The sequence below is a fragment of the Erpetoichthys calabaricus genome, chromosome 2 (assembly GCF_900747795.2).
Source record: "Erpetoichthys calabaricus chromosome 2, fErpCal1.3, whole genome shotgun sequence".
In the NCBI taxonomy this organism is placed as follows: domain Eukaryota; kingdom Metazoa; phylum Chordata; class Cladistia; order Polypteriformes; family Polypteridae; genus Erpetoichthys; species Erpetoichthys calabaricus.
Genome location: NC_041395.2, coordinates 119062217 through 119089043, shown reverse-complemented (window position 1 = coordinate 119089043; position 26827 = coordinate 119062217). Strand labels below are relative to the sequence as shown.

At 32.6% G+C, this 26827-nt stretch overlaps 1 protein-coding gene across 2 annotated transcripts in view; it reads right to left on the bottom strand.

The window, feature by feature from the left end:
• The window catches only part of rsrc1 (arginine/serine-rich coiled-coil 1), a 496637-nt gene that overhangs the window by 193719 nt on the left and 276091 nt on the right, over window positions 1–26827 (bottom strand). For both annotated transcript variants that reach the window (XM_051923328.1, XM_051923327.1), the window contains one exon: window positions 9955–10006. In XM_051923328.1, coding sequence (XP_051779288.1) covers window positions 9955–10006 — 52 coding nt within the window. The remainder of the gene's footprint in view (window positions 1–9954; window positions 10007–26827) is intronic.

The following is a 26827-nucleotide window of genomic DNA, read 5'->3' as shown; positions in this document are numbered from 1 at the left end:
TTGTTTAAGTAAAATATAAAAAAAGGAATGTATTTTCAAATGATCTTCCACCACCAAATACTACATAAATTGTATGCAGTGTTTTTAATAAAAATATTTCATTGATACAATTTCCTGATCTTGTATTGTTATAGGTAATGAAACTCTGGCAAACAAATTGACAAGAATATATCACACTGCAATTAAACAGCCACAATAACAATTCAAAATGTACTGTACATACACAATAAACAACATAGATACTCTTGCAGAAAATGGAAACGCCAGAGCCAGAGCAACGTAAATAAGCAAAAAGAGTTTTTTTGACTTAACTATCTGGATTCAGAATACATTAATCAAGAGGAATATATGAAATGATTTACTGAACTGACCAGAACATGCAGTGGTCATTACTAACAATGTCAGTGCAGAGATCATGATTGGAAACCATGGTTTTCTTAACACATTGTCTGCCATTCACACCCAACACTAGGTTATCTAACTCTTTTTAAAATTCAGCCTGAAGAAACAGAGACAGACATTTATGCAACCTGATTTGCTGCTCCTCAGAAAAATTCATTAAACATCCACATAAAATACTTTTCAACTGCTACAGAGAATCATGCAAGTCAACAGCTCATAATCACCTTTCAATCTGCAAGGGCATAAAACATTTCATCAAAGATGAACATCCTCTTTGACTGCTGGGATGAGAATCAAAAAATTATTAAAATCTAGTTTGGCGCAGGGTACACATTAATCAGAAACTATAATAAATCCACATGCTTCTTTTGACAGTACATTAGTCAAATAGTTTTGTATGATAACGACATTGAGTAATGGGTCTGGAGTTGGAAGGGTCAATCATAAACTCATCAAATGCTTCATTTAATTTCTTAATTTAGACAAACACAATTTGTTTATGGGAAAGATATCAGGTGTTCTTGAATGAATAATGGCCATGAAACTAAACTCCATTAATCAGTCCTTGATTACAAATGACTTAGAGGTTGTTTATTCTAATTTCATTCATTTTGATCAACAAAGAAAACATAAGCAAATACAGCTATTAGAAATTGGGATGGCACAATTATTTGGTCATATTAAATGCTCAAAAGTCATTTGAAACAAAGGAGGCTTTTTATCAAGCCAGCTTTAAAATACCTTTAAATAAGCAAAACATATTATATAAGCTTGATTTTTAAAAAAAAACACCATTTGGACATAAAAACAGTAACTTATTTTATATTATTTATACATGAAATACATATTATATTTTATCATAACATATACAAGTGTGTCGAAGTGTGTGCAAGCTATACGAATAGAAAAATTTGAGAACAGCTGCACCAACCTACTTCTCAAAAAAGATATTAGGGAAATACTTTATTCAATAATAAACAAAGAAACAAATTTTCTAATATTCCCTTTATTGTTTAGTGCAGAATTAACTTTGCATATTTTTTTCATTTTTAAACACACACATAGTGGCAATATTTATGTGTGCATGACATATAAAACAGTATTAATGAGCTTGAAACGGAAACGTCCTAATTACCTCAAAATTAACTTTGGCAGCAATCCACTACCAAAAGCTTTTTGCATGTAATAGTACTTGTGTACATTATAATGAGCAGAGAGTGTACAGGCAATGCTTAAGGCCACACAGTCTTTAGAAACTGAACTTTAATTTGACCTGATACTGTACGTTCTGTCATCTATAGTAGTAATGCAGGTTCTAAATAGAAAATCAAAATATTCAAAAGCTTTATGATTTTTAGGTAATGACAACACATTACAGAGAAAAACAACCTTCTTCTGTATTGTTTCTAAAGGTTTATTCCATATAAAGATGGAAAAAAAGGAGTAGTATATTTTACGTATTCTTCTCTATGTTAATCACAAGTAGTAAAGTCTATTATTAAAATGAAACGTAAACATAAAACTACTCTAGAAGACATGTAACTGTTACCAATTAACTATCAGAATAAATGAATAATTATTAGAGTAAATTTCACTCTTCAGTTAAAATTTTACATGTACTGTACATTCATAAAACATACTGTATGAAGGATGACTATATTTAAAGGCATGTACTTCCTACATTGTGAGATAATAATATAGTTTCTTACTGCTCAAAATATTTAATTTGAGTCTCGGCCCAATCACACTTTGTCTGCAGTCTGCATGCTCTCCTCACGTCCATATGGATTTTCTTCAGGTTCTCAGTTTTCCTTCTGCATTTTAAAGAGTGTATTTTTGGTGAATAGGTTGATGGACAACTGAATTTACTATGGTTGCTGTCCCATACAATTTAACTGGTATGTGTGCCCTACAATGGAATAATGTTACATCTAGAGATGAATTCTGCATTCAACTTGATACTGCTGTGATACGCCCTTGCTTTCTGAAATGCTGTACTAGAAAAATTAGTGGGTGGATGAATATTGTTCACACATTATATTTTATATTACAACTATTGATAGTCATTCGACATGGCTCGGTATCCAGCAAAGTCAGTGCAGCTCAGCATGAATTTAAATTGACTATTTATACAAAGACACTGATTACAATCAAAGAAGTTACAGGTGTGAACACTCTTCCTTAATTTGAACCTGTGTGTGTCAACTTGTGTGTATATTACCAGCCCCAACATTCAAAGCTATGTAAACTTTTCATCAGGCCCATTTGAGAGATTTCAGTTATCATTATGATTTAAAAAGTGCACAGGACACACATGATTATGTGATAATAAATTACCCCGCCTGAACACACTCCCTAATTAAAACAAAGGCTTTCTGCATGACTACTTTTATTTTCCAAAGAATGGCCAATATTTCGCAAATTCTGCCAGGGTATGTAAACTTATGAGCACAACTGGATGTGTGGATAATTTGGACTTTAATGTGTCCTTATGAGCATCAATAGTTGTAATCACTGCTTTAATCTAAAGCAGTTTATACAAATGGTTTATTAAAACCTCTTAGCCAAAGTCAAATATGCTGTCAATTCTCAGAGGATGTGTGTCAGAAATTGCATTATCCTTTGAGTAAAACAAACATTTTTGTTGTCCAAAGCAAACAAAGTAAGAGATGACTTGGACATCTTCCCAAAACACAGAGAGTTAGTGAGGTGTGAAAAATACCTTAGTGAGTGCAGTAAATGCTTCCTCCCTGAATAATTTCCTATATAATCAGGAAATGTGTTCCACATGCAGTTCATAGCATATACAAAAACCATTTAAAAGCCCTGGATCTACAGCAGACAGAACTAGATAATTAAATTACTTTGCAAAGTTTACTTAACAGTAAATGGTTAGCAAAATTTAAGGCAATGGCAAATTTGCTTTCATTTAACATCAATAGCCTGTCTGTAAGATTCATCTGCAAATAATTAGCACATACATTTGCATCAAAATCGTTTATACCATATGCTGCTAAATTATGGAAAACAGCAAATTAAAAATAATTCCTTTTTGTGTTATGGTAATTTTGCATATTGAAAACGGGGAGAAATCGCTCTGGCACCATGTGGCTGAAAATACTGATCTGACAAGGCCACTGCTTGTCAAGAAAAAATAAATTCAGTTTTAGACTTAGCATACCTTCTAGAGACACATGCAAAGTAATCAACAGATGCTATTTAAAAATGGTAACAGCAAGAAAAATGTGTTCACTTCTTTTTAAATGGAACTTGGAAATATTTCACAGTATTTTTTCCTGTTTCTACTAAGAAAGTTACTGACATTTTATTATATCTTATTCTGTGGTAAGAGAGGGCTAAAAAACTAAAATATGCATGCTATATATTTGCCACGCATTAGGAAGATACAGCTCACAGATAAAAATAAATAAATAAAAACATTTGATTGGCTTCGTTGCACTTAACATTAAAAATATACATGAAAAATGCTTTTTTCCCTTTATTAAGCAACATTCTCAGAATGACAAAGAAGTTCTGCTAGCTTGTTCACAAATATCTTCTCCTTGCTTTTTTTTCTCTTTGTTCTGCTTCAACTCACATTTAATACTTAACACAATTAATAACCGATGTGATTTTACTTCCGGCACTTTTACTGTACTATATCTAGTTTAGTTCCTTTTATCTTTGGCACTGTTACACTGCATTTGCTTGTTCTTTTAAGTGGTGTGTCAGATTGCACACAATGAAAGATAACATTCTCAAACTCACTTAATCCAATTTAGGGTCATGGACAACTGAAGCCTACCTTGGCAGCACTGGGTGGAAGACAGGAACCTGCTCTTGACAGAGTGCCAAGTACATTACAGTGCCCACTCAAACACATACATGCATTAGCCCAGTGAGAACTGCCAGTCTATCTAACATTAAAGTATTTGGGATATTGGAAGAAATCTGGAGCACTTGTAGAATAATCCATGAAGACACATGGAGAATGAGTAGAGACCAGACAGAAAGTGATCAGGGGCCAAATTCAAATCCAGGACGCTGGACCTGTGAGGCAGCAGTGCTAATCACTATACCATCATACCAGGCACATAAAAAGTGCCATATAAGACTAAAACTAAATCAGATCTTGTACAGTGTGTATGGTTGTCATGCATTAGGTTAATCGACTGAAATATTTATGAAGTATGCTATAAAAATACAAAAATATTTAAATAATAAGCAAAATTCAGCAGAAAAGTTATTAAAATATTAATTCTCTGGGGCTCAAGATACTGGAAGATATTTTAATAGCTATCAATTTTTATAAATAACAATAGAAAATTAAAAGGACACACAATTGAGTGACTTTTAATGTTTGAAGAAAAAATACTGCCTTTAAGGTCACAAATATTATAAATTAAAAAAAAATTCAGCTATTAAAAATAATTAAATGAAAAGCTTGCAATTTTAAAATGCTACTACTAATTACTAAAGACTAAATGTCAACAGTAAATCTTTTTAGATGATTAGTACCATGGAGATCTTTGGTCTTTTGTCATATTTAATTACATCCTATGGAGGAAACTGTAAAGTAAACAAGAACGTACTCCAGACAAACCAAACCTATCAATAAATAACCAGAATTACAGACTGAACTAAACACTTGACAAGATTTACAAAGGAAATCTATTTAAGTTTTTGACAAAACTGAAAAACGACATCATTCTGAACCTTTTACATCGTCTTTACAGTAAATACAAACAACTTAATGGACATGTCATACTAAGCAATGTTCTCAAGATAAAGTACAAATCTTTTATCCTTTGTTAACCCTTTTTTTTTTAATTGATTGAAATTTCCTATCTTTTCTCACTTGCACTGAACACACTTAGTCTATAATAAAACACTAAAAATCACAGATTAAACAAACAAAAGAATCTATGTTTCAGAGTTAGAAAGGTTTGCTTTTATATCACTGGATTGAGACTCATCTGATCAACAATATTAAAGTTAATGTGTATTTGTATTGTAGTGTATCAGTTCATGCAGTTAACAATTCTTGAAAGTGACATATATGACAGGTGTGCATTTTCTTTGTTCTTAGTACAGGACCAAGAAGAAAACATAACATCTTTGAAAAGAAGATACTCTTAATTGATACGTAAATAATATACAAAACGGCTAAAATGTATTCTGACTGGATTGTAAATTAAGCAATGTACACATTAGATATGATTATTTTTCCACAGAAACACACATTCGTCTGGTATATAAAATCTTTGCACATAAGTCATTCTCATTGTCTTCCTATGTGCAAGATTTTAAGAAAAAGTGTGTGCATCTTATTTAACTTAGCAGCTTGTAGAATAAAAACAGACCTCTGAAAGTACTGAATGATCCCATTAGTTCCACCAGAGTAAAATGATACAGTCTATGTATGTGGTCTCTTCCACCACATCTGTTATAGGCTATTTCGAAGTTCAGGCTCCTGCTGAGTTCAGAACACTTAATACCTCTATTTACTGTGTAAGTATTAGTCAAAACACCAATGCTTAATTTTTCTTTCAGAAGCAACTCTTTATACTTCACACATAAATAAAATGCATGGTGGTAGGAATTTTTTAGATTTCATTCCTCTAAATGTGTTCCAACTAGAAATTTGTTCTGGCATAACTTTAAAGTAATAAACATTAAAATGAACATATATATTTCAATATGATATTGTCTGCTTGAGTGTATAGGAGTGTGAAAAATGATGAAGTCATAAAGGCTCAAAAAGTAGATACTATTGGTGGTGTCATGATGATGATAAAAGGCGCATTAAAATTGGAAAAATACCTATTACGTGCACAATCACAGAATATGTAGTATTATTTTAAAGGAAAGAGTTAATTGTGATTGAAAGATGCCTATAGAAGCATAAAATTAAAATATATATATATTATTAAGGAAAGCTGCTTTTCTGAGCATTGTAGTTTTATAAAGAACAGACACAAGTGGTTTGGGGAGCAAGTGACAGAAGCCGAGATAAATCCTCTGTTTACACTAGGGATTATATGGATGGATTGTGAGTGGCAAACTGAGCTGTCCACGGTCAAGGGAAACTTCTCTCTGTCGGCCCAAGGGGCACAAGGACAAAGGAGGGGCCTGGTAGGAAGTGACCCATAAACATATCGCTACAATGGCTTTATATAAAGCCAGTCTGCCTCCCACAAACCCCATATGACCATTAACCGGCCTGCAAGGCCTGCCAGGAGGCCTAATTACAGGCCTACAGAGCCCAATAACAAAAGCTGAAGAGCTTTAGCCAAGGGATGATCTGCTTTATACTGACTTGAGAGAGTCCATATAGAGTGACAAAAAAAGAAAAGGGTCCAGCTTTAAGCATCTCTGGAGACTCAAAATAGAAGAACAAGACTGGCAAGCTGCATGCAAGTCTACATAAGACAGACTAACACACAGTTCTGTTGCAATATTAGCATTCAACAACCTCTTGTTTAACATCTGCTCAAAAATAAAACCCAGAAGGGGGAAAAAACAACACAGAATGAGACAACAAAAAAGAAAATCATTAAAAAGCTGCAGTGCTATTTTTTTGCAATAAATAAAAACAGATTCAATAAAGTGTTAACTTTTTAAAACTATAGAATTATTCCAGAATAATGACACTAAGAATATGGTTATGTCAAACATGACCAAATACAACAAATTACAATTTGTGAAACAGAAGTGTAGTAAATTTAGTATAGGTAAACAGAATTAACTTCAGAGGACCTCAACATATTTTCTGACAACAAATACAACAACTGTAACAATAAAATAAGGCAACCTAAGGTAAGCTAAGGGCAAACCATATTACTTCATAGACAGAAACTGGAAAATATTATACATTTGTACATTTCTGAATGCTTTCACTTGCTAAATATTTTCAAAAAGTGCACATATTTCTAGACAGGCTGTTTACAGATTTCATAGTCTCAGTTAACTAATTATTGATTAACACTTCAGACTTGATTACATTTGATGCACCATAAAGACTTTTTTCTCAATAAATATGTTTTCACTTGTTCTTTCACAAACACATACCAAGTGAGCTTTGAACCTTGATGGGTACCTGCTAACACCAATTTAAATCTCTACCCAAAAGATCTTGATAATGTCATACTTGTTTAGTTATCTGCTGAAGAAAAATAAATCATTACTATGTTTCCAAATCAGAATATCTTGGTAGGTGACTTAATTTTTAAGCTGTGTCAAACAAGAGATTGACTGTATTAAAATGATTTGAAAGATGTTTCTAGTTAGAGATTATGTAAATACTCAAAGCATGCAATTATTTTAAGTGACAAATAATTTACCATGCAATTCAGACAGGTTTCTGGTCATATAATGGTGATGTGCATAAAGGGGACACAGCAAACACTGGTGAAAGACTATGCAATACTAGCCTATGCTAGCAGCAGAAACTAATTATTGATAACCTGCCACATAAACTTTACCCAGTATTAAATAAGCAGGGGCTGTAATTACATAATCTAAGTAGCTGATGAACATTAGACTAATAATTTTCAGATAACACAATGGAGATTTAATCAAACTTCAATTCAAAAACTGAACCTTACTGGCAAGAGTTGTACACCAATGAAAAATTAAACAGAATAAATGGAAGACAAAAACTGGAGCCTTGGTAATAGACATAAATGTGACTCTAAGCACTGAACACTGCTAAACCTCTGTCTTAACATCTGACAAATACTTTTTTTTCACATATTAAGCACCAAAGTACACAGCATTGTAGTTTACTAGATAAATAAAGATTTCTGTGGCCTTCGGATACAATTATAACTCGGAAATGTATACACTTAACTTCAAAGTTGATGTGTAAAATATACGTAAAACATACATTTCCCAAAGTATGCATTTCTCAACTTAACACTTCAAAATAATGCTGGAAAGATTATAGCTAGAACAGTATGAGATTAAAATATGTGTGCTTTTCCCCACCAAGGAATCAGGAAACAAATATTGTGTGGAGGCATGGTACTTATTTCAAAAGCATTCTTAATGAAGGTTCCATAAGCTTCAAATGTCTTCCAAATTCCATAGGTTCTGAGCTGGAATGATATATAACTCAGGGTACCTTTAATACATTTTCAAACTGTAAAATTAAAAAATGAAGGGTGACAGCTGTGAGCAGTATAAACAAATTGTGCTTTTTGAGCTTCAGGCTGTCACATCTGTTTTATAATTATACACTTCAAAGATGTAGAGAGTAATATATACAATTTAAATCATGAAATATGAGACTGTTTTTGTTTTGTTATTGAAAATATTGTGAATGTTAACCAAGATATGGCCACACATATATTACTTTAAAATGATTTGCAATGATATTCTTCATGATTTTATGTGATTAATGAATAATGTAAAACAACTAGAAAAGAGTAACACACATACAGTGATGTGACTAAAAAAGATTGTCATTTCTTTTCTAAAGTTCCAAAATACAAAAAGTGGGAATGAAGACATTATTGCCAATGAAAATTACCGATATCACAAAACATACATTTAAATCAGCATTAGAAGAAGTAGGTAAACAAAAACATTACTGTAAATATACTTTTGATATGTATCAAATGTGGAAAACAGTCATAAGCTATATAACCAACCACTTACTCCTTATCATAATACACTTCTGGTAATACTTAGAGTGACATGGTGCCAAACACTAGCTATATCATCATAACACACTAGAACATACCAAACACAGGACCTTGGATTACAAAAGCTAATGTTTTAAATAAAGCATAAATAACAGGAAGGTGGCATTCTTTACAATATTATAAGAATACAGGATTGAATTCTAAAACCTGCTGGCAGTTTAAGATCAATAAACGCCCTTTAATCAGACCTTCAACCACTACACGAAAGTACAGGAATTTAAGAATATAAAAAGACACTCATAACAAAAAAATAATTAATCAACTTATTAGAACACTTCAAAAAAATCTATAGCAATTCAAGGAATTCAAAGGAGTGAAAACCTAAAGACTATATTAAGGTTCACTGTCTTTTAATGCAACTGTACTTTTGGCAAGAACTAAGTGGGTAAAGTCTTTCTAAACTTGATATGGTTTGTTAATTTTTAACTTTAAGCAAAGTTAAATGCATAGTATAAGCTAAAGTTACTTGTAATTTGAAAATTATATAAAAATGTAATATTGATATATGACCATTTCATATTAAAAATGGTACACAATGTTATTAATCTTACTGTGTAGAAACTCAAGGTAAAAATCAAATGAAAGAAAAATCAAAATAAAAAGTATCAGGAAAGTGAAGCATCAGCTTTCTTCTATGTACTTTTACAGAAAATCTGTTAATACTTCAGAAATGTAACATTACTTTTAAAATGTAATTTGAAAATAACTGAGCTTTATGCTAGTATGTAAAGTTTTCCGGTCCATGACATTTCATGTTTGTTTCTGCACTGCATGCCACTATACCAGCTGAGGAGGACGAAAACAGTCAATATAAATATTGCACACACAGTAGAATATTTCTTACCTGCAGCCTGAAGAACCATTTGCATTCTTACTTTAGCTTGTTCAGCAGGAGTCTACAAAACAAAGTATTTAGTTAATAAATCTGACTCAGGAAATAGGCTAAAATTTGACATTCACATAAGATGATGAATTAGAGCATAGCAATTCATAATAGTCATTTTGGAGATTATTTCCTGTTACTTAATGCATTGTTTGCTGAGTAATCCCTGTTGTCAAAGTCAATAGTACTGCTAGCAGGTTCTTGATGCCAAGTTTGAGGGAAAAAAAAAACGCAGATTTAAAAGATGCCACAGAAATGAAGGCAGGAGATTAAAAGCTAAATTAAGCAATAGAAATATGGTAAAAATGTTAAAAAGTGAGCGCACAAAAAAGGTTTTGTGTAAATGTGAGGGACTGAAACATATAAAACCCAATTATGCTACAAACAGGATAACATCCTATATATAATTATTATTGCTGGATAACATCTTATATTATAATTAATATTACTGCTAAAGTAATTTTAAGAAATAAAAAGCTTAAACTACAAATGCAAATAAACAAAAAAAAGATTCCAGAACATCTTAAAATAAAGCAGAGGAGTAGTTATATGAATACAGGCCAGGGCAAAACAGGACATAATTTAAATCACCACTAGAAGGAATTTTGTAAATATGACAAAGCAAACACGTATCATGAAAACTATATTTAGGAAAACAGAAGGACACCAAAACAAAGCTACTCTATAATTCCAAGGAAAAGCTGATAAAGAAGAGAAAACTGCTATTATTAATTACTTATTTCAGTAATTACAGACAGGGAGAATATGGTTGTCTTTCTTCATTAAAACAATATGTAAAATACTGCATGTGTAATGTACATCATCACGTGTACCTGATGATTTGATAAAAAAAAAAAGATAGTTTCACACAGAATCAACTTTAAATATAAATTTTCTGTCACAACCCCAATAAGACAAGCCTCCTGTTGTCATCTTTTGAATAATAAAAAGTACACTAATAGACTGCAAAATAAATAAAAGTGTTAAAAAAAACTGATCATAGTTATTATGTCAATATTTTTTATATTTCCTCTATTAATTCCATTTTTAGGGCTTTTCATCAATGTCACTCATACAATGCTGATTGTTCTTGTACAAGGGGCACATAAAGCTGACCAATGACACTGTCTTCCTTCAATAGGAATTGCCATCTAATACATTAAGACATTGTAATGTCTGTCTAATAACTTACAATTATTCCAATATGCCTATTCTGTACTGCCATAGTTGTTAAGCAAATAGAACGTCCAGACCACTCTGCAAATACAGCCAAATTAAAAGGCAACATTTGTTCTTATTGCATTGCTGTGTACTTCCTGTGAAGGAGCATGTCATTGGCCTGTTGTGCTGAATGTTTTGAAGGTAAGACAGTGAACATTAGCTCACTATGAGTAACACGCTGTCCACAACAGCAAAATAAAAAACACTGCTTTACCCCACTCTTGTCTTGTTAACTTTTTTTCTCATTATATAAACATTTGAGTTTCAATAATGGCTGGCCTTCAAGAAATTCTCCTTTAGATGGGTGTGAAATATCACCCACGGACTACACAGTGGGTCAGGTATTAATTCCTTGTTAGTGTTATAAATTCGGCAATTAAAAAAATATCAGCCTAATTTTTATGACAGAGTAAAATGAAAAAAGTCTTTTGAAGCTCAAGTTGTGCCTTTATTCATTAGACTTATTTGCTTATTTTTAAGTATAGTAGGGGGCTTTGCCCTCTGCTCGCTTCGCTCGCCAACCCCCCACCCGCACTACGTTCCATTGTGAAGTGGGGGGCTGAACGCCCCCTCTTAAACATTGATACAATGGGAAACAAATATATATTTTTTTTTAAGTACTCTTTGCTTAATCAACTGCTGGATTGCTGCTGCTGCTGTGCCACGTGATCTGCATCTTGTGCAGCACTTTGAATGTTTAAAAGCCTGTACAGCAGCTGTCCTTTTGTCTCACTGCCTTGTTTCTCTTCTCCCCCAGACATCCTCAAACACTATTTGATCTCTTTTCGCTGTTCCGTTATTTCACCGAGTAATATTTTCCGTTTTGTTTGCGCTAATGTGATCTTTACTATCATTTTTTGAGGCTTTCAAATTTTCCTACTTCCATTATCTCTAACCTGCTCTGCATGTGTAGGCCAACATTTTTGAATTCTTTATGACGTTCTACTTTGTCATCTACTGTTTGTCTTTTTCTGGCCCCGGACGTGGATAAATCTCTTGGCACAAAGTCTAGTCTCACAGGATGTGAAAGTGTCTTTCTGAGAAGATCACGTCTCGTCTCGTCCCAATTTTTTTTATATAATAGAGACTAAATGTCATATTCTTATGCAGCTTACATTCTAATGGCATCAGCATACTAAGTCATTAAGTACCGAATGCATCCGAATGCAGATATTGTATATGATCAAAAGTTCTATTAATTTTTAACCTCCTAATATAACAAAAAATAACTTTGTAAACGTGTTTTAACCATGTTCCTTGAAAGCCTGTATTTACATAATAGTGAGCAGACTTGATGCAGAATATTTGCCAAATTGTGAATTGTGTTCTAGTCATGTGTAACAAAAGAGAAGATTATGGCACAAATCATACATATTGAGGTCCTGTTGATTTTCTGAACTTGCTTTTTCCAATGCAAGGTTGTGGAGAGCTAGGGTCCAGACAGAAATAAACCTTGAATGAAATACCAGTCTTCTGCACAAGACACTTAAGCACACATCCATACTCATTCATACCATGCTAACTTAAACCTACGAAATAGCCTAACATAATATTCTTTTGGATAAGAAGAAACAGGAGTAAATGTGGGGAGAAAATGAAAGGTATGTGGACAATAAGCAAACATGCACACTTCAGAAAAACACAGGCCAGAATTTAAACATAAGTGATACATTTTATTCCTCTTTAATTCTGTATCTTGACTTTTTTTAACTTAAAGCATTATATTTCCTCAACACACCTGAACCCTTTTCAAAGTAGCTTGTGGTATGTTAAAAAACTAAATTCAACGGTCACAATTTTACTAAAGCAAACTCCTAATATATCATAATACTCTAATACTTTTCTCACATTTAAAATATTAGAATGATGCTGAAATTGAAAGGTGAACAGAATCTGTAAACTACAAACTAATTGACACTATAAAGTAAACATATCAAAAAAAGCATTTTACACTTTTTCCCTCAAACTAGTTTGTTATGACATTCATAATACCCTTTATAAGTGTCCTTTAATTTGGCCTTGTTATTTCTTCTAGACTATTCATGCACTTTTATTACAAAGGTCCTTAGATGGCATCATTCACAAAAAAGCACTCTGCATCAAACAGCATAAAAATAAGCATTTCTGTATAATATCCATAACTAGAACAGTAATGAACAAGGTCAGAAATAACATGACTCTTTGCTATGGTACTAAACTTGAACCACAAAAACCTGAAAATGAATAGATCAACAATTGTCATATCTGTCAGCAGATGGCCTTGAAACAATATACAGTTTTAGATTACATAATAACAATGTAGCTTTAATCGTAGTAGCACTGCATAAAATACCACATTTCAATTAAACAGGCTTCACAAAAAGGAAGTCTGTTGTAACTAAAGGAAATTAATCAATCAATCTTGTTTCACACCTGCCCCTGTCCCACAATATAATTAAAAAACTAAAAGAAAGAACCGGATATTTATTAGGGCACATCTTAGCAAAATTTTTACATCATTGATAAAATGAGAAAAATCCACCGATTTAAAAGACTTAAGTAAGGAATCTTGTTTATCCAGTTTATTTCTGCAAATTAAAAAAATAACTACAAAGCACAAAATCTTGCATATAATGTAGATGGTCAAAGTACAGGTTTAAAATATAATTTTTCCTAAAAATATCATATAAAGAGCCAACAATGACTATATAGTTGTCAAAGCTAAGAGATTATTTTAATGGATTTTCAAAAGGCTGTGTAGGATTAGAAAAAAATTAAATGCTAATAGGACAAAATTTGTATGCTGTGCTTCAGAATATAATTTAAACAATGCATTACATTAGAGTATCGGTGACAGTGAGGCACACATTATTCAGCACAAATTTGATTTATCAAACTGTAAACTTGTCACTTTGTAAAAATGTCACTTTTCAGTGGCAGCAAGAAAATATAATGACCCACTTTAATGTAAAACTGTCATTCTTCTATGTCTTCAGCTTGAAACAAATCACACCTTTAAAACTCAATTGCCAGTATCAGAGCTCTCTTTATTTTCCTAAGGAAATAATACCATCACAGAAACTCTACTGCTTTAGGCTCTTTGTTAATCAAACTTTCCTTTCCTCCCCTCAACACTTTATGTCAAAATTATTTTCAATGTAAATATAAAGTGATTAAAAAAAGTAACAGTCAAAGAAAAAATAGCTCTAAAATCTATTGAAGCTATTTTATTTCCTGGACTTATAAAACATCACTGGAAAAGACATTTAAAATTGAATCAAAACTATTCAGTACAAAAATCCAGAATTGCATTAGCACAGAGTAGTTATGAAGTTGGAATCTAGAAGCTATAAAACAGGTACGTTGTATCACTTGATAACAAATTTGCCATTTTTCTAAGCACACCATTCTTTGGCAGCTATTTTCATCCAATACAGACCCAGCTATACACTGATATACAGGCATAGATGATTCACATCTTACAAATGAATTTAAAAATCTTCTCTGATGCTATTCATCTGCAACATCTTCTATATCCTTTGCCTCTTTTTTATCTTTCGCCTTTTTCCAAACAAACACAAATTTAACAAGAGTACAAAACAGTCTAATTAAATAAGTGAAAGTTCATTAGGTGAAGTGAGAAAATTAAACATACTGGTATGTTTTTTTGTAGATGATGGAGAGTAAGAAGCTGAACATTTTTTAAAGTTAATTTAAAAAATTAATCTCAAGATCACAAAAAACAGATAAAGCTGTTACATAACTCACTGCACTGAAATAGACAGAGAGTTGGAGCTGTAGGAATGTGGTTCTATGGTTAAGCTACTGTTTTAAATTAATAGCTGCTCTAATATCAAAAAATCAAACATACAGCATAAGAACACTAGTTGCTAAACTAACTAAAAGTACTTTTAAGATAAAGAAAAAAAAAAGAAGTTTAATGTTAATTAGTGGGGAGAACAGCTAATAATGAGAGGTACTTTAAATTGTCAACCACAAAGTACAACATAAAAATGGCCAAGCACATCAACACATGGAAAAGCAGAATTGCAATAGCAGCTACAATAATTAATGGGGAAAAAAGAAAGAAGAGTAAACATCAAAACTGTATTACTCTCCAAGAGTTTTTTTAGCTTTTAAATCTTAAGGAATCACTCTGCCTTTTCTACATCATTAACTTGCCAACCTGAATAAACCAAAAATTATAATGTGGTGGGGTTATTGTCTTGTAAGTGCAGGGGGACCACCATGGTGGCTAAATGCTGAGGGAAAGTCTCCTCCTTGTGAGCCTTTACCTAAACTCCAGGCTCATCACTGGCTCCTCATATTGCTTTTTAATAATTGTAGCAGTTATTAAATAATTTTCACCATCTATTAACAAGTCTTTCCAATTTTCTTTCTTTTCTATCTCCCTTGTGATGCAATTGTTGTCTCTCGTCATTTTTATTAATTTATTCCAACTGATCTTAAAATGAGACCTTGGAGTGGATGTGTCATTGTCAATGACAGAATCACTGTCAGGCCCTTTGTGATATTCTGCTGGAGTAGTCCTTGTTTGTCTGCTCCAAAGTCCTCAGTAGAGCACCATAGTGAGGTGGAACAACCAATTGTGCTATAACACTTGGGACCAGTTTTTTCTGGTTTTATGAAACGAACATATTGCGCAAGTAATCCTCTTTTGATTTTTTTCCCAGATTGACATTAACAGTAAATGTTCCCTTCTGATGCAGCCTTTCACTCCTGCATTTCAGTATGTTGTACAAAGTCAGGTTTCTGACTTTCAGTCATTGTAAATAATCTACTGCACAGATAAATAACATATTTAATAAGAGAAAAAAAAGCTCAAATGTCATGGTAATTCTGATTGCTGCAATTGGTAACTGGTAATGTGTATCAATAGAAAATGGAAAGTTTCAAAGTGGCTTATGAGATCTAGTAAAGACTAAAATAATGTTGCATATTTGGACACCGTTCTCATAACTTTTCAAAACAGAAGAACACTGAAGTGTGAACGGTGCAGAAACAAAAAACAAAGGTTACTGCAAATCTTACAGAAAGGATGTAGATAATGCCAATACTCCATTTAAAAAAATCAAAGTTTAAACTGAAGTGATTGTGAGTGAAGTTATTATTTATTTAATTGTTTTATAATGTCATTTGTTTAACAATTCATTACCAACTTGAACCTCTTAACATTACTTGGTTTGACCATACAATTTAAGATACTTTAAAAGGAATAAATTGTATTATTGTGTAGACGATACAGATTTCCGGTGTGTTTAGTAAGTAATGATATGTCTAGCTCACTAAATTTATTTTAACTTCAGAACAGTTCAATTTACAGGGATGCAACATCAAAATGAAAGCTATTTGCTAAATTTGATATATTCATATGCTATACTATGGGCACATCATTGTCTTTTTCCAATGACATTATCAGGTAAAAAATAAAAGTGTCTATTTTCTGAATTAAATATGAACATCCTGAATTTTAAAGCAAAAAATTAAAAGTGCAAGTACAGTTATTTTCATGCGTATATATCTTGATGATCAAGATATTTGAATGCGTGTAGCATGCATTAAAAACAGTGATTATTGTTCTTATAATAGCAAAAAGGAAGGTGCTTAAGATTTCATGTAAGATATTATGAACAAAAATTTCAAGAACTATTAGCAGACATAATAGTGATACTGTAGTTCAGGAACCATGGCTTAATGAATAAGGAGTCTGAAAATATTAGTAAGGTTTGTAGGTAGACCATGACACATTGTTTTGCTGACACACACTTCCCTAAAACACTACGATTTAAAACTTTATGTAAATTATAGGTTTTTAATATTATTTATTTATTCGGTAAAGAATTATATTGTATAGGTAAATATATAGGTTTTATTAAGCTGCATAGCCCCTATTCAAAACAGTTTTAATCTATGTAATTAAATGTCACTTAACTGTAACAGTTGAAACATTATGAAAAGACCAAAAAAAAATTAGACTGCTGGATTTCAAACTTTAAATATTAACTGGCAAATGTAGTGAAATGATGTGTTTTATTATGTTAATCTCTGCATGGTAACTTGTCAGTATTTGTACGTTTTTTTAATGTTTCAGATTTTAATTTATATTAAATGATTGTACATACTCAGTTTTCTCACATTCTTAAATTATCTTTTTAATATCCAGCATAATTTCAATGTTATATATTTAATGTACTATAACTATTTTTCCTGTGTATGGTAACAGCAACAATGAAGTGGGAAGGGCGGATAGGACCATCCTTTCCCTAGAATAAAACTCCACTATTCAATTCCCATGTACTCCCAGGACAGAGAAGTGATATAATCTGTCTAATATTACTGGGCCTGCAATACATTTCATCCAAGAGGGCCATGTTCACAATAATCAATTACCAAAAGAACTTTCCTATAATCTTGTATTTGGCTAGAAGTGCTGAAAAGTCTAGAAAAGGAAGTGTGAAATATTAGAAAGGACCATGTTAAATGCCAGAAATGCTGTAGTACTGTCAATTTTCTACAAGGGAAGCCATGAGAAGATCTGATGTGCTCATTTAGGACACAGGGTCCTGCAATGAACTATCACACTATGCAGGACAGCCTCTAGCCTTGCATCTATAGTGCCATGAAGGCTCAACCAGTAAACACATTCTCTATTTTTTGGCATAATGTTAAACTTCAGTAATGTTTATCTTTTGCACATGCTTGCTGACACAACTCTTTTACAAGTTTCTATATTACTTTTTTTCCTTTCACCACTGCTTACTCTCTTCAAGAAACTTAACACATTGACTGAAATTTTAAAATAAAAAATGAAGATATAAAGTAAAATCACACAGAAACCTATAACTTATCAGTGTTTGTGGTATTGTGGTCAGACAGCAATACAACTGTTCTTCACAAGCTTAAAAATAAAATTATACAAAATGTGCTTACCTACTGTAAGTACAGATAAGCTAATCAGAATGTTTTGAGTATTTTTCAAAGTACAGAATGTTTTGAACTAAGGCTGTTTTGTTTTAATTTCTTTCTTCAGGTACTGAAACTGAAATTCAGGTACACAACAGGCTTAGATCCCACAAGACATTTTCAAATATTTGGTCCAAATTTAAGTCATCAGGTTTCTATGAATGATATCAATGATCTTATATAGAATAATAAATCCCAGAAAATTTTACTAACTGTTTTGCTACTGCATCATGTCTTCTCCAAGCCATCAACTGCAGACTTACAAAAGAAAGAAAATACTAGGGAAGATGGCTGTTTCTTCTCTGAACTTTCTCAAATGATTTTTTTGTCCTTCCTTCACACTATTTTACAGAAATGAATCCAGAATTCTAGGTCTGGAATCACCAATGTATTAAACAGCTTCAGAAAGAACTGGGCTAAGCTTATAATTCTACACACCAAGATAAAAAAGCACTGGCCCATTAGCACTTTTAATTGCTTATACATATGCATAAGCAAACGTAACTCTACAAGTCAGCACAGTAAATGCCCAATTTGGAATTAACATGAATCTTGATTTGTTTACTCTGGTTCATGACAAATCTCAGCTAAACAGGGCACATTATGAAGACAGCATGTCTGCCAAAAAAGTTGGACTAAGAGCCAAGTTCTGCCTACATATCTAGGAAGCAAATGTCAGCATTTAGATGAAAGGGAAAGACTGTCGAGACTCTGTTTCTCAAGTCAGATTTAAACAGCATAATTTATATTTGAAAAAGGGGAAAACATGAAAATGTATGGCTCTGTGGAATGCTTTGACATTATCACATTTGCTGTTATTTGAATAAAACTGTTTAAATAATTAAATACAAAACCAACACAACATATGTCTCATGCTTCAGGAGGCTTGAAATTTGATCAAATAAACAAGGACAATATTATCAGAATACAAGCACCGGACATATAGAGTATACATCATATTGGTCAAAAATGTTTTAAGATGTTTGTGGAAATTATGTCTTTAAAATGCCTGAGTTTATTTAAATAACTTGCTCATCACAAAATAACCAGGATGGAATATGGGCAAGGATGTCTCAGACTCTGGCATCATACTGATGTACTTCAGCCTCAAAAAACTTGCATATTTGATTCACACTAAATTAAAGAACTATTTTGTTATTTAAATAAACTAAAAAATGGCTTTCAAAAAGTTTTATAATAAAATTTATCCAACTAAACCCTAAAACAGTCAGAAGAGCAATTTAACATCAAGATTCCTTCTGATCAGATGCATTTATACTGTAGAAGGAAATTACTGAAAGAAAATGCAGGAAGACAATCCTTTCATGTTGATTCTACACAAACTACCAAGATATGATACAACAACAAAGTGGTTTAAATACAGGCAAAATGTGTGTGCCATAACATATTATAAGTATTGTGAAGGAGAAAAAAACCATTATTTAACTTCTAACGAATATCATAACAAGTTAACTGTTACAAGAGACAGACTTATAAAACTACCAAAAGAAAAAAAAAATGAAGACATGATACAAGTACCTCATAAATTTCTGAACAACAAAAATAATCTGTCTATAACTTATATTAATAAAAATAACAGGTGGAAACAAATGCACAGCAACCACAGTCTTGAATCTACACTGAATTATACAAACTACAAGCAATGAAAAAGTGAAGAAGCTATAAAGAAAAAAAGCAATGTTCAGTTTCAATTCACAATTTTATACCTCAACATAATGCTTCGAATACTCAATGAAGTGTTACATTCACATCCTATATGCTAGAAATTAGGCTTTTTAAGGCCACGCCTATGCATGCAAGTTCACAGAATGATAGTATAGTTCTTTAACAAATGTCAATAAAAATCAAAAGTAAATAAAATTGCAAATATATTATTCAGCTGCAGATATATATTACATAAACATGTAAGGAATAAAATGATTTCCAATTCAACTGACTGACAGTTTTTAGAACAAGTACCTCAAAGGGCACATGCACATACATACAAACACACACCCACACAAGTATTTCTTTAGGAAATAAATGCTGAAATGACCCATGAAACAATGTACTGTAGATCATGGTACATTGTTCTTGTTGCACAACATTTCAGAAATAAAGATTATTTTTTATCAATTAAGAGTAGGGCTGTTGGAGAATATCAAAATAAAATTTAAATGATCAACACTGGTATAGTTTAAAGGTAGACTATGCTTTATTTACTGTAATTATTTGAACCCATACAAATTATTATAAATGATTTTGCACATGTCATGTCAAAGCATAAGTAACATCTCTTTCTGTATTAGGCTTATAATGGATACTGTACGTGATGCATGCACTAAATATTTTTTATTGCTTGTTAGGTACACCAGTAGTGCTTTTACCATAAAAAAACAACTTTAACAATTATTTCCAATGGCTGACTTTCAGACTGTGGAAAGAACTCATTAATAGTAAAATCCACAAAGACCACCTTCTTATGACTCATCTATACTGTAATGCTTGGCACTGTTTCTGGCACTATATTTCACACTACCCTCAAGGGGAAAGCAAAATAAAAAATATGTCTTGTTTAATTTACCCCTAATTTACCCTTTGGATCCCCTGGAAGACTCAAAATCAGAATTGCACATGGGGTCCCTGAATGTAAATTTTAAAAACATGTTATATTAGTAAAAAATAACTCTGTGACTATTCCTGGGTTTGCAAGAAATATGCTCAAATACAAACTTACAGAAGGTATTTGTTAGTTTTATTTTTTCTGTTTGTTTTAGCCTGCTTAACTCCCAAAATGCAGTGCTTCTGTAATCCATATGCTTAGCTAACTAGAGCTGCAGAGCTGGTCTGTGGTAGGGTGGCACTGTAGCAAATTAGTTCATAACATTCAATTAATCTGCATGATGAAATTACATTTTTGGCTAGTGATGTTTTGTTTAGTATAACTCTGCTATAATATTCTTTTGTAAAAATCAAACAGAGCAAATGAAATTATCCTAAACCAAAAAATAACAACCAAATATTTTATTGGTGTTGAAGCAAACATCACCACTGCTACTGAAGCTTCTGTTCTCCTACACAGAAATACATACTCTATGCGTCATGCAAAGTTGTTGTTTTGTGTGACGATGGTTAGAAGTACAAAGTAGAGTGGCTTTTGTTGCAGGTTGCTTATCAATGTATGATGTGATTGGTATACTTATACATATCCTGGGTGATGGCATTTTACATAGCTAATGTATTCTATATTTCACAGTACCAGAGTAAGATTTCAGGGATAATCCAACAACTAAGGTTTTCCTGGCCTCAGCTGAGAATGGCATGTGCAATGTTTTTTTCAACTTTCCTGGTCTGTCAGCTGGTTTGTCAAACTACCCCCATGCATTGACCTTCACCTCAGGCACTGCACCAGCTGTCATGTTCTTCATTTGCCAGTGCTGCTCAATCTAATCTGTAGACTTTACTGCTAATGTTGACTGGAGGACAACTTGATATCACCCCTTATAATTGTTGGTCAACTAATGTATCATAGGTGTAACATCATGATAAGCATTATCCACCTTTTGGTCATAGCTAATTGCTTTGTCTACACCCTATGCCTTTTTCTGAGGCAATACCCAAAGTTATTTCAAGAAAAGACATTTATTAGTCTTTCTCAGCAAACCACCAGTTGTCATCTGAGTCATACAGGTACATCAGTCTGATCCAATTGACCAGCAAGTCATGATCATTTAACATGAACCTCTTTTTCCTTGAAGAGCACTGAGCCACAGATTAAAAGGTGGGAAAACACACAAAGTAGACCATTAACCTTCTAATCACACTCTTCCAGGTATTTCCATGACTTACATGGACACTGACGTCTTCCTGAAAGACTACAAAGTTAGTAGGCTTTTGAGCACTAAATGCACTACAGTACTCCCTCCTCGATCACGGGGGTTGCGTTCCAGAACCCCCCGTGAAAGGTGAAAATCCGCGAAGTAGAAACCATATGTTTATATGGTTATTTTTATATTGTCATGCTTGGGTCACAGATTTGAACAGAAACACAGGAAGTTGTAGAGAGACAGGAACTTTATTCAAACACTGCAAACAAACATTTGTCTCTTTTTCAAAAGTTTAAACTGTGCTCCATGAGAAGACAGAGATGACAGTTGCGTCTCACAATTAAAAGAATGCAAACATATCTTCCTCTTCAAAGGAGCGCGCGTCAGGAGCAGAGAATGTCAGAGAAAGAGAGAGAAACAAACAAATCAATAGGGCTGTTAGGCTTTTAAGTATGCGAAGCACCGCCGTATAAAGCAGTTGCAATGAAGGCAGCAGCTCACACCCCCTCCGTCAGGAGCAGAGAATGTCAGAGAGAGAGAGAGAGAGAGACATAAAAACAAACAATCAAAAATCAATACGTGCCCTTCAAGCTTTTAAGTATACGAAGCACCGTGCAGCATGTCGCTTGACGAAGCAGCTGCACAGAAGAGAGCAATGTGAAGGCAATCTTTCAGCATTTTTAGACGAGCGTCTGTATCGTCTAGGTGTGCGAACAGCCCCCCCCCTGCTCACACCCCCTCCATCAGGAGCAGAGAATGTCAGAGACAGAGAGAGAGAGAGAAAAGTAAGTTGGGTAGCTTCTCAGCCATCTGCCAATAGCGTCCCTTGTATGAAACCAACTGGGCAAACCAACTGAGGAAGCATGTACCAGAAATTAAAAGACCCATTGTCCGCAGAAATCCGTGAACCAGCAAAAAAATCTGCGATATATATTTAAATATGCTTACATATAAAATCCGCGATAGAGTGAAGCCGCGAAAGGCGAAGTGCGATATAGCGAGGGATTACTGTACCTCTAAAAAGCCTGAATACTTATTTGACTCCCACAAGCGAAAAATAATCACGCTTTTTCTGTCTGTAATTCTAAGCTCCTTTGAGGTAACCTACTCATCCAAGTACTGACTTGTGAATACTTACATTGCTCTTGGTAAATCCCACCATATCCATCTTCTATTATTCAACCTTCAGCAGGTTCCGGTTAAATTTTTAACAAGATGAATGAACTTTCTCATTCAAAAAAACTGCTGCTAAGGTCTAGTACTACTGGGTTGGTCCTTACATGTCTGTCATTTTACTGGCATTTACTGTATTCTAAACCCCATTTTTCACCTTTTACAGTTAAAGGTCCTACTAAATTGAACCATCAGTTTTATGTAGAAAAACGACTCTGAAACAAACAAGTCTAAGAGTAAAAGAAATGGATATAGGTAGTGTTATTTGCTACAAACAGAAAGAAAATTTCAAAAAGTATTAGAAATGACTCATCTGCTGGTAACAGTATAGTGTTTTAACCCTCAGGTATGGATAAAAATTATAATTAAGTCAATATAATAAATATAAAGACTGTAGTTTTTAAGAACCAAATGATTGATAACCCATAAATGTGTACAAAACTACCCACTAAAGCAGAATTAACTTTTTACTAAGATTTCAATTAGTTAGTATTCTCTCATTCAAGAAAGAAAGAAAGAAAAATGTTTGCAGACAAATTCCCATACAGATAAGCAACTGTTAATGAATCATTTCAACAATTCAAGCATCATAGAGGAAAGTAAGCAACAAGCATACATTTGTCTACTGAAACACAAGATGACGGGGAAATTAATAACACAACACTGATAGCAGAAATTGAATCTGTACACTTTTTAAGCATAATATTGTCATCAGATGTCTATAGTTTTATACATAGGGAGGATCTGGCAGATAAAGATATGAAGTATAGACTCCTTAAATGGCTTTTGATTCACCAAAGGTGAATGGACAGCTTAGAAGGATGTAGAGTAGAAGCTTCATCTTAGCAGGTAATGTATCTGTATTCATGGTAGTTTTATGGCAATAAAAGAGGAATAGTATTTCTGGACTAAACATACCACTGCATGTGACACTTTAAGTATGAAGAAAAATCCTCTAGGATATTGCTAAAAGTATGGCTTTATTAAGATCTTTGGGGTGCTACAAACCTGAAACTTCACTTGCCATTTACATTTCAAAAGTTATCAAAACTACAGTATACGGGAACATTATTTCCCTTGATATACTGTACAGAGATGTTTCTTGGTATATGCAAGCCAAACATGTGGTTAGGGTTCTGTAGCAAGTTCCCTAACCAGCGCAGAGAGGGCAGAGTTTCTGCATTTATCCATTCCATTTCTAGCATATTGTAGTGAGAATAACAGAATGCCTAAGTATGATAATTTCGTACACTAGTTGCTTGAGAAGAAGACTTATATAAATGTTTGTCTTCATTTTAAAATGCAAATCATGCAAATGACATTGACTATGGCAAAAAATGCAGCAACCCTAAAAATAGTTTCATACAAACTGTATATAAAGAGATAGCAACAATAAACAACATATTAAATATAAGTTATTGCGGCCATTCAGAGGACAACACTGCACTGTGGGTGATTATTCAGTTTAGGCAATATTTTTGCAACATACTTTATTCTTCTTATTATTTTAATTTAAAATAACATTGGATTGGCAAAGTACAAAAAATGTTACAATTAGCAATGTTTTAGAATGCTTTGATGTAACTTAATCTTAATTTCTGACATTTATTGAGTGTTTTTGTGTCATTCTGAACCATTCTTAATGCTTTTATATAAAAAGAATGGTGTATACAAATAAATTAATTGATGCTGTTATTAACAGAAGACATTTTGTGTGTGCTGAGGGTGACTTTGCTGGGGAGAAGGGGACCTCAAAATAGCTATATGGCTTAAGGCCTCAAAAGGCCTACTGTACAAGTGCACATTAAATCCTATATCCAACAAATTAATAGATTTGATGTAGAATATTTAAGTGATAAAGCAAAATCAATTTATCAAATAAATAAATATTACCTTACAGCAGGGTTTCTCAACGTTGGTCCTGGGGACTTCCTGTGGATGCAGGTTTTTAACAATATTTTCATCTTGATGTTCATTCTATTTTTCCGGGTGTTCTAATTGTTTAATCAATCATTTATTTACTAATTAGTGGGTCTAATGCTAAAGTAGTTGCAGCCTTTCACTATTAAGTGTTGATTGCTCTGCTCCTTTTAAATAGTCATTATTAAGAAACAAGGAAGGGGAAAAATTGCACAGAGAAAGGGTAAAATATAATGAAAGCAAGTTAAGCGTTTAAATCTACAGCAAAAGCAGAACTATTTCTAAATGTCTTATAAATGTAAAAATCATGCCTCTGTGCTTTCTTAATTTAGAATACGAGAAGAGAGAGAGAAACAAAAACAGCTAATTAATTTAGACCAGTGTTATCAGTTGTTGTCACTGATTATGAATCAGGTTGGAACAAAAATCTGATGCCACAGTGGGCCCCCAGGAATGACTATGAGGGCCTCTGCATTACAGAATGCATAATTCACATATACATATAAGTTCATTTCATAAATTTAGTTTATTATACAAAAATATAAATACAGTATAATGTAAGCAGAGGTACATCTTAAAAAATGCAACATGTTTAGGAACAGTAAATCAAAAAAGACTTCATTAAATAGAATGATTTATAATAAAAGTGTTGGTGCTGTTGCTTTTTATAATGATGAAAATAAGAGATTTAACCTAAAAGCAACAAAAAGATAAGTTAATTTTATTAAATATGAATACAAATATACATATAAAACTAAAAGAGGTACAAAAGCATCAAGGTAAACACCTCATAACAAGGACCAACTTTTGATAGTTACTCTGATGGGAACTCCACACATCAACATCCCAAATTTTAAAATGTGTTTTAGTTTAGGAGAGACAAAACAACATATCATTTTGTCGTGATGTTATAGATTATATTGATATAAAAAAGGAGGAAGAGTGCCTAACACAATTGGTGATTTTTTTTTTTATTTAACTATTCAATTGAAGGCTTTTAACTCCACTGGGGGAAAAAAACAGAACTGTTTCTTACCTGTATTTGATTATTACAGTAGGCAAAAAGCTTAGTTCATGTATAACCTATCACCTCATACCATGACAAGTTATACTGAAGGAGACCAGTTAATCAAAAAGCCAACTATTTCCAACCCGAAACAGCAGATGGCACTTCATAATACCAGAAGCTTCACCATAATACATAAGACTTTCTCAGACAATGGGCTAAACAAATTTTCAATGTAAACACTGTGCTTATGTCAAGAGACAAAGCACTGTACTGCAGGTAATACAAAATACAAGTACTCATACAGAAATATGTAAATTAACCAAAAAATGTAATAACACAAACACCTCTCGTTCTTCTTTTTTCTATTTTTAATACAGCAATCCGAAAATATACATACTGAATACACACTCATGAAAAGGTGATTCATTGAAACATTTCCATAACCATACTACCATGATTTGGATCTTAATTCATGCAAAGACACAATTAAAAAAAAACAAAAAACAGTACAGTATATAAATATACACACATGCACTATATAAACAGATTATATATACATATTTAATAAGTATATAAAAATACATATAATACACACACTGCACCTCTCTATCTATCCATCTCTGTATATATCTATATATATATACACACATATATATATATCTATCTATATATATATCTATCTATATATATATATATATATATATATATATATATATATATA